At 26.0% G+C, this 10,668-nt stretch overlaps 1 protein-coding gene across 1 annotated transcript in view; it reads left to right on the top strand.

Moving 5' to 3' along the window:
* The first annotated feature begins 6,225 nt into the window (after nucleotides 1–6,225).
* The window catches only part of LOC111630234, a 6,290-nt gene continuing 1,847 nt past the window's right edge, over nucleotides 6,226–10,668 (top strand). Inside the window, exons 1-4 of the mRNA XM_023374300.1 lie at nucleotides 6,226–6,351; nucleotides 6,687–6,912; nucleotides 8,064–8,317; nucleotides 8,642–9,067. Coding sequence (XP_023230068.1) covers nucleotides 6,226–6,351; nucleotides 6,687–6,912; nucleotides 8,064–8,317; nucleotides 8,642–9,067 — 1,032 coding nt within the window. The remainder of the gene's footprint in view (nucleotides 6,352–6,686; nucleotides 6,913–8,063; nucleotides 8,318–8,641; nucleotides 9,068–10,668) is intronic.

Genomic DNA, 10,668 nt, shown 5'->3' with positions numbered 1-10,668 from the left:
TATATATATATGTATATAATGCGCTTTTAGTGTAAACAAATAATATAAAATTTTTTCATTGGAAGAAAATTTAAAAATAGAAATATTTACATCGAATTTTCTTTTACTTTATATAATTTTTGAGTTCGTGTTTTGAAATTCGATAAAATATAACCACATTTTATCAAAATTTACTTCTGTAAATTAAAAAATCCAGAAACGAGTTGTATAACTTACCCGGCCAAAAAAAATTAAAAATGTATTGTGCCATTTGTTATATTTTATTTTTAAAATGTTTTTTATTTCTCTTTTAATGTTTTTTAATTATTTTAAAATGGTAAAAAGCTTAATTTTTAGGGTATGGATGTGTTTTATAATAATAATAATAATAAATTGTAAATGCTAATAACGAGAGGAAAATAGTCATTAATTCCGACCCCCTCGACCAAAATTTAATAGCATTAATGTCCCTTAAACACAAATCTCCTAGCAAAATTTCAGAAATTTTCGACAAAAGGTACAGGGATTATGAAGTTTCAAAATGGGTGAACAAAATCGTGCCTCTCCCCCCCCCACATACACACACACTAACATTCGTACATAGAGAAAAAACTCCAACTTTTCTGCATTTCTCGTCGTTTCAAGGTGTATCGAGTCCAAAAATGTAAACATCTTGGAAGGGTGGTCATTTTTGACCGATCGCCATACGTTTCCTTTGTTATATATAAAAGCCAGAAAAGTAAAATGAGACACATAACAGCTATAAAATTTTGAAAATTTATAGTTTAATATATAACAATTTTCAGGCTATAGGCTTATTTAAAAATACATTTAAAACTATTTTCAGGAATATAACTTCAATTTATAACACTGGACCTATGCAAAATAGAAGTTTGTTTAATGAAGGTTGTCCAAGAACACGTTAGATGATATCGTGTGTGTGTATTACTCGTATGCTAGACCTTGCTTTTATCACCTAATTGGGATGCAACTTTAAAAAAAAAACTGTAAACCTAAAAATTCCCAATTGCATCTGTTGTCTGCCCTTTCTTAATCTCGAGAACTGAGTTAGATATATGAAAGTGTAGACCAGATAGGGAAAGCTTACGACAGGAGAATGCTTTCGATATCTGGATTAACTAGACACCCTATTAACTATTTAAGTTATTTTAATTCATAATTTTCTCCTGGACGGAGTTAACTATATGGCCGGCATGACTCCACTGTTAACAGGAAAAGTATGATGTACAGGGGCAAGACACTACTAAAATTGAGGGCATTGTGACGATGTGATAATAAACAATTGCTCGTTGGTTTCTGGATAATCGTCGTTAAGAGAACCGTTAAATGTCATAAGACAGTTAAAGCTTGGCTTTTTCGGGAACTGAATTTTCAGCAACATAATTTAAATTACGTTGCTGAAAAACGAAAGAGAAAGAGAGAGAGAGAGAGAGAGAGACTCTCGAATGCTTTTACTTTATATTATATTTATTTATTATAAATAGATAAATCTTCTTCTAAAATACAATATAAGTTATTTATTATTTATATTTGAAGAAATAATGCTCTAATTTAGATTCCAGCATAAGAAATTCAAAGATATTATTATTTTAAAATATTCTCGAGAGAATATTCTGAAATCGGTATTCGACGCTTTACGAATTTAAATAAATAAATAAATATATTAATACATGCAAAACAAGATTACAGATTTAAATTTTCATTTACTTAAATAAGTTATTTTAACAATACTTAGAATTTTATTTGTTTGTTTTAATATAGAATTAACATATTTATTTAAACGTCTAATCATCAGATCAGTCATTAAGCATTAACATTATCTCATTTAAACTATGTAGTAGGGAATAAATAATTGTTTATGACTGTATTAGGAACAGACAGACAAAACACACTATTTTATGTATGTAACAGTTTTTCAAATAGAGTTTAAGACATGATTTAATGTAATTTTTATTGTCTACATAATTATGCATGTCAGCAAAATTGTCCTTTTTTTTATTAGAATAGAAGAAATTTATTCTGATTTAAATTTTCTTTATTTCCGAATAATTCTCGATTTATCAGATTACAGTTGCCTTTTATGTCGAAAATAACATCTTATACAGGACTTAATTATACTCTTGAATTCAAAAACTTAAACTCATAAAGAGATTAAAGTAATTTACCTTAAATATCAAAGGATACGAAATGACTTTGATAATAAAAGATATTAGACAGAGATTAATTTTCAAAATTTACAGAATAAACAATAAAATTTAGAAAATAGAATACAGTAGAACCTGTCTAAAATATATGATGCGGTTCCGATTACACAGGTTTTTACTGTATTTAACTAATATAATAATGTAGAAGAAAGGGTTTATAACCTTATAACTTGGATATTTATATCGTAGTATATAGTTAATTGGAGTCTCCAGTCTCTAAGCTTTCCATATATGGTCTAGATTTTAGTAATGTCTCGCCCCTGTACATCATACTTCTCCTGATAACGACAGAGTCATGCCGATCATCTAGAGATTAACGTAGGAAAGATAAACAGACAGATGAGAGTGGGAATGTATTATTGGGCTGGAATAATATTTTTTAAGCTAGAATTTTATAGAATTAATCTGAATAAAATACATTCTTATATATTATATCAATTATACAAACAAATCACGGCCCCTAAATGTACAAAAGGCATTGTTCAAAACAATAGTTTTGGTGTGATTTTCGTTTGCACTTAAATACCCAAAATTAGATATTTCGATAAATATATTTAATGTAAGATATTTCAAAAAGTATTTATTTATATTTTAATTTATTTCGAAGATTTAATTGACTAAATTCTAAAAACAAATTTCAATTGTTAATCTACATCTAGAAAACACTTCTTTTCTTTAAAATAACTTTCATAATTTTGTATAATTTTTAAAGAATATCTTAAAAATAATTTTTAATCTTTAATTAAATTTCAATATGTAGTTTGACGAACGAAATATTATTCTTTTGAGATAAAATAAATTTAATGCAGAATGAATTTCTTTTCTACAACGGTAAGACCGAAAAAAAAACAGATTTCAATTAATTTTTTTAGAACAAACTTCTTCAAAACAGTTGAAGAACAACTTTGAAAAGCTTTAGAAAAAAATATTCTTAATTAAGTTAGGAATGAAATTATCATTAGTTGAATTTATTTTATATTATTCATTTGAAATTATCCATCTGTTCTATCAAGGTGAAACCTGTGATGTTCTTAAGGACTTAGCAAAGTCATTGACCATTGCATTCTGACCATTGCAGGTGTTGAAGAACGTTGAATCAGCTTACAATTCAATACGTTATTGAGCTGTAAGCTGATTCAACGTTCTTCTAACCATTGTCTTACTTTACAAACCGACTTCATATGCAATATTATTAATATTTTTGGTAAGATTATTTTATAAAAACATCGTGAAACGAATTATTATAGTAGATAAAACATGGATTTTATATTATCCAGTTTTCAATATAATAAACTTCTTATCATTATTTTATAATAAATTGATTATTTTTTTAGCTCATAAAACAGAAAATGGGACTTTTTCTTCTTATTTTCTATGTTATCTCACGTCATTTCTCTCATATTTATCGCTTCCCATTTTTAAAAATTCGTGTTAAACGAATATAAAAATGGTTCTATTAAATTTATTAATTTTTTTTCAAATTTTTGTTAGTTTTAAACAATAAAATAGAAAAAAATTTATGATCTTAAACGGGATTTATTCTATTCCTAGACGACAAATACGATTATAAAAATATCATTAATTATGTAAAATAAGTTTATTACATGCATTTTTGTATTATAAATTTTTTTTTTATTATTTCTAAAAGAATAGATAAAAATACGAATTTTATATGTATAGAGGGTGGCTCAAAAGTCAGTTAAATGGAATATATGATTTAATTATTTTAAAAAGTATTTAAAAATCAATTTTATAATGGAGGGGATTTTTTTTCTTGACGTCTTAAAATATTCATTTTTAATATATATTTAATTTAATTGACATTAGAAATAAATGAAAGAAGCGCTAAAGGGGAAAAATATATATCAAAATTAATTATCTCAAGACGTCAATCGATTTTCTAATTATTAAAATTGAAAAATTAAATAAATTCGAGACATATTTCACTTTAAAATGGCGAAAAGATGAAGAAGAAGGAAACTTAATTTCCTGATAATTATTGAAAAGTTTTCTTGATAAAATAGTTATAAATTTCTCACGATAAAGATATACAATTTTTTATTATTTTTTCCTTAAATTACAATAAAGAATTTTAATGACCATAAGTTATTTGTTAAGTGGAGAAACGAGTAAATTGTTATTAAAATATTACACAAAGGATGGCCCAAAAATCAGTTAACAACTGTAAAGATAACGAAAACAATTAATAAATGACCAGCACGACTCTACTGTTATAGGAAAAGTATGATTTACAGGGGCATGCCACTACTCGTAGTAGTGGCTTGCCCCTACACATAATTTGAGGTGGAGAGCATATATTTTAAATTTAAAAAAATTAAAAATATGATTTAATATTGCTGCCCGGTATTGTCACTCAAACTGGCCCAAAATTCAGTTAACTGAGATGTATTTTTTTCAGGATTACGAGTATAATAAGCTATTACAAACACGCTATAACCGTTCGTAAAATAATCTGTAAAAAATTATATTTATATGTTAACTGATTTTTGGGCTATCCTATAATATACGTTAGAACTTTTTCTATTATTTCTTAAATTTATTTTATTATTTTTATAATAAAAACGAGCACTTCGTTCTCGAGATTAACAAAAGAACGTATAGAAAGACAGTAGGTCTTAATGAAGTGATTTTTATTATTAATAAAGGTCATTTTATTTATTCTAATGCCGTTATTCCAACAAACTTTTACCTTAATAATTAGTTTTAAATGTCAAATGATCATAATTTTAAAATATATATACATAAATATTGAGATAATCTTCTGATTTCATCTTTGCTCGATCAGCTGACTTAATTCTAATTTATTGATTTAAAGATCAATCAAAAATTCTTATCTACGAACAACATTCTTTTAATAATATGCAAAGAAGTAAATTAATTTTTTTTAAATAAGTAAACTTTATCTTCGAAATTTTTAATACCGAAAATCTGATTTTAATATAAATTCTACTTTAATATATTTTTAATTCTTGGAAGGAAAAAATACTTGAATAATTTATTTTTTTATCATTACGGCTGTTATATATAACACAGGGAAAGTATGGAGAGATGGATCAAAAAATTTAAATCCTCCCAAGATTTTTCACCATACTCAGTAGACATTGACACTTTAAAGCTTAATAACTCCTGTGCATTTTGTCGAAAATTTCTGATATTTTGCACGGAAGTTTATGTATTAGGAGCATTGATGCTATTAAATTTTGGTGATTAAAGGTCGAGGGAGTAGGAAGATACAGGTGCGAGTCACTTGCCATATCTCGAGTGAGGTCGAACTTGATGAAGATTTTACACTTTATTAGCATTTATAATTTTTTTTATATATATAAAACTCTTCTCTAGCTTCAAAATTAAGCTTTTGGCTATTTTATAATAATTAATAATATAAAAAATATTTTAAATAAAATCGTATAACAGATGGTGGCACACACAATTTTAAGTTTTTACCGGGAAAGTTATGCAACTCGATGTTGGATATTTTTTAATTATTATTTAATAATAATAAAAATTAATGTTATTTGTATAATAATATTATATTTTCGAATATTTTATCAGTATTTATACAATATTTCATTATTTCTCTTTAAAAATTGATTTATTTTATTTTAAAAAAATACTGAATACATTTTTTATATATTTAGATTTTACATTATTTAAACTAAGTTAAATTTACTTATAACAATTTAATTTTAATATTTATTGACTTGTTTACATCACTCTTGCATTGTTTTTTTTTTCTTGATATATTTTATAATAAAAGCAAGTAAAAATAGAATATTTGGAAAAGAAGGTATAAAAGCTAAAAATCACATTTGATAAAATTGCAGTNCTAAAAAAAAATTTATATAAGAGATTTACTCAACTTTAAATTCCATTCAGGCGTGATATGATTAGGAATTTCACCTTTCGATCACATAAAATATCTTGTCTTTTTTTCTTTAATAAATATAAATTAAAATGATCTTATATTTTATACCATATTTATTTATATTTTCAGTAAAATATGGCGATCAGATGGTATCCTTATCTCCTGGTTTTCTTTTTAACTTTAATAATCACAATAATAGCGGCACCCTCTTCTGATACAACAAAAGATGATAATGATAATAGTGTATCGGAATCTCCAGATGTGAAAGGTAAGCAGATTTTTCAGCTTCTTTTCTTCTTTAGAATAATTTTTTTTTCTCTCTCTCTTTTATATTGTGAATTTTATTATTATTATTATTATTATTTTTTTTAAATAAGAATTAAAATTTTAAATATAAGAGATTATCTAATAAAAGCTACTTCCATAATTCTGTAATATTCATAAAATATGAAGTGTTGTTTGTATGATAATGGAAATATTGATTTAAATATTATACGAGAAAAGGCATTTATCTTTTTCAAAAATATTTCTTTATTTAATGAAACTAGAATTTAAGATCATGCGGCGATAAAACATTATAAGATTATATTCAATAGCAAATATCTTTCCTTCCAGCTGAGAGTGAAAGTAAAGAAACTGAAAATGAACAGTCTTCCAAGGTTACACCATCTCAGAATACACCCGAAACTAGACGATATGATTATTTAGATTATGTGGATGATAATAGCGAACAAAGATACTCTGATAATGAATATGGAATAGCACCCAATCAACAAAATGAAGGACAGGGTGACGTTATGGAACCTTCTTTGTATTCGATGCGTAAGTATCGTTTGCTTTGCTTTTAACGAAATTAAATGTATCCAATGTTTAATTAACAAGAAAACAGTTTATAAAAATAGAAAAATTGGCCGAGATTTTATTGAAATTATTAATACTTTACTTATTTTTTTATGGAGAGAAAATCAGTACTCTGTCTCATTAGATATTACTGATGTTGATATTTTCAATTCAATCCCTACATATTTTAAGTTTCTGATTCTTTTCAAATGATAACATTNATACAAAAAAGTATTATTTTCGTGGAAAAATCAATATAGAGTTTTCCATGAAAACATTCTTTTAGAATGCCCCGAATTCGATTTTGTTGATTTTGACATGATGTCCATGTTTTTATATAAGCTTTATATCAATAATATATAGGCTATAATATACACATATATAAAACATAATATATATATAGGCTGTATCAACGATATTTTTATTTTTAAAGTGATAGAATTTGGAGATAAGCCAGCATACGATTGTTCCAACGCCCTTTATTGTCGTAAAAGAAACGTTTAAAGTTGAAACCATAAATAATAAATTATATAATATATAATTAATATTAATATATTATTATATTAATTCTTTATTTTCACGCAATGATAATTATTTTTAAACATTCAAATAACGAAACGGAAATTAAGCTATTAATAGCTTTTATTATCAAGTGTTTCACATCCATGTTTACAACAGACTCCTGCCTGCGTAACCTCCTGTTAACTTGTTAGTTTTTGTTGTTAACACTCACTGCATGCTACTTGTTAGTTTTTTAACAAGTTGTTTTTTGACATTTTTCATGTTTTGACGGCATTTAATCGAAATCCGGCTTCATTATTTTTTTAAAGGTATCATCCATTTCTCCACTGACTAAAAATTCAATTATAGGCACAATTACTCTTTTATATAAAAAAAGAGAAGATGAATTTTCATATTCTTTTTTATTATTATTTAAGAATATTTGTAAATATTTGCAAGAAAAAATAATTTTTTCCCTTTGAGGATGGGCCTTCGATCTGATATTAAAAAACACCTATTCTAAATGCTTCTATTTGATTATATTGAATAATTTAATTTACTTTTATTAAACTTGATTTGATTTTATATGCTTTATATATATATCAATGACATTTTTATTTTTAAAATGGTAGAAGAAGTTGGAGATTATCCAGCATACGATTTTTCTAACGCTCTTTATCGTCGTAAAAGAAATCTTCGAAGTCGAGCTTTACCACTCCGTGAACGAAGTTTCCGAAGTAGTTTGAAAGATCTGCTATCTCGAAGAAAGAGATTATCTCGCAGAGCTTTAAGATTAAAGAGGCAAACCAATGTCGATAACTTACTCGCACTTTTAGGACCTATTTCAGAAATGGAAAATGGCGGAAGGTTTGAAGATCTTGATGAGGTACATTTATCCATTTTCATTTCGAATTTAACATTAAAAAAATAAATAAATAAATTCGTAACGTGCTGCAATTTTTAATTATATTTTTAATTTATTTAATATACGCTCTCGATTTTAGTAATGTTTGCCCCTGTAAATCATACTTTTCCTGATAACAATCGAGTCATCAGGAAAAGTATGATTTACAGGGGTAAACATGATCATCCTACTGTAAAGCAGAATAATATGTTTTAATAAAAATTTATCGAATTTAAATGTTTAATATAAATTTTTAAACAATAAATTATAAATTAATCGAAATAAAAATGATTATTTTTTATATAGGTTCCATCCGGATATGGAATTCTTCCGGTAGATTTAACAGAACAACAAAATTCAGATTACGGTTACAACACTTACGCCGTTCCCGAAACACTGGAAGATTACGAACCATCGAGATTGTTAATGAAAGATGAGGAATTAGACCTGCCCGTATATAGACAACACGATAATGATCAGTCTTGGATGTACAGAAGACAACCCGTGTTTACAGTCGCCCGTCGATCACCGTCATACTTCTATCCGGTTGATTATCGTTTTTTGGCATTTCCAGGACAGAAAAAGAGATCAATTAATCAAGGAAAATGGGGAAAAGTTGTAGAAACACAATCTAATTACAATCCATCCGATGAATTGGCTAGACTCTACGCTTTGGCCAATCTTTTAGCTGAAGCGGAAGAACCCGAATATCGTTATCGGCGATCAGCTTGAGTAAGTTGCTATTTTTCTGTTATTTTAAGAGTGTATAATTTGAAAAATGATATTAATTAATCAGTAAATATCATAATTTCACAAGTTAATGACAATTTTAATGCTGTAGCCTATATTTTGTATATTGTGCAACATTGCAGTTTAATCATTATAGATTTTGTAAATATCTATATACGGTTACAAATGTTTTCCTTTTCTTTTTTTAAAGATTTTATATTTATTTATGAACAAATTTTTCATTTTAAATTTAAAATATGCATGCCTTTACAAGTATTTTACGCATTATTATCAGTTACGTGAAAATTTTATTTAAAAATAGATTAAAATTAACGAAGAATGAATGACTTGACTTCTTCTTCAATTGAATAAAGAAATTGGAAGTGACGTTATATGACATTAGATTGAAAAGGTTACGATCTTCTCTCTTCTTCGTCACTATTGTTAATCAATCAAGTTTTTCTAAGCAATTAAATATTGTATTTTATATCTAGATAATTATTATGCATCAGTGTTCGAATTAAAAAAGTTCTCGTTAAAATGTTACAGAAAAATGCTATTATTAACAGTTCATATTTTATACATAAAAAAGAAATTATTAATGATACTGTAATTATCTATAATACAAGGTTTTCACAAAATAACTCCGGGATTTCGTATACAATTTAATAAATGATACGTAAGGACATAACTTCAAGTTTTTTTTTCGGCATTTAGTGTATTTCCATAGGTTTTCATGCAAATTTATCCAAGCAATATTCTATCACTTAGTGTGATAATCGCAATGGCATCGGTTATTCTAGTTATTTTGTCTCGCAGGTGGTCAAAACATCGTTGCATATACCATGTTCTTTGCATGTGCCCACATAAAGTCAAGCAGTATCTGAACTTTGAAATGACCACACTCCTAATCAATCTGTTAAGAAACATGTCTAAAGTTACACGAGCACGATTACTAAAATGGGGCAGGTTCTTTTGTGTATTGCTTTGTGTGTGGTAGTCACAGAAATCCGTAATTCTAAACTACATTGAGCTAACTACTTTCATGGACTTCGAACACAGGAAACTCGGATTTGTTCTACTTTATCTTCTTATGTTATATAGAAAACTTCAGCTATATAAAGGGCATTTTTAAAATGAAAAAAAGAACATATTTTTCATTTTTATTTAAAAAAATGTTCCTTCTTCTTATTCAGACATACATACAATGTTCTCCTTTCAACAAGAATTTTTCATCAATTCACAATTTTTTCAGCCTGTAAGGCCTATAAATAGTTTATTTTTTCCTCCAAAAACTGTACTCCTATATAAAATAAAAATCAATTTATTTTAAAGAATTTTATCAGTTTTTTTTCTATTATTTTTACACTAGTAACTAAAATATTATATATTTTATATCTTTGTTACAGTTATAAAACAAAAAATTACTTTAGTTTTAATAAAAATAACATTAGACATTTCATATAAATGTAAATAATTTGGTTATAAAATTCTTTATTGATAAATTGATAATCAATAATGCTAATTAGATTTCAAATTATAATAAGAAAGGGAACTTTATTTATCATAAGAAAATATCAAACTATATATATTTATATAGTTTG

Source organism: Centruroides sculpturatus, unplaced genomic scaffold (genome assembly GCF_000671375.1).
Source record: "Centruroides sculpturatus isolate CEXI.00-Female unplaced genomic scaffold, Cexi_2.0 scaffold553, whole genome shotgun sequence".
NCBI lineage: Eukaryota > Metazoa > Arthropoda > Arachnida > Scorpiones > Buthidae > Centruroides > Centruroides sculpturatus.
Note: the sequence above shows the minus strand (reverse complement) of the source record. Positions and strands in the feature narration are given on the sequence as shown.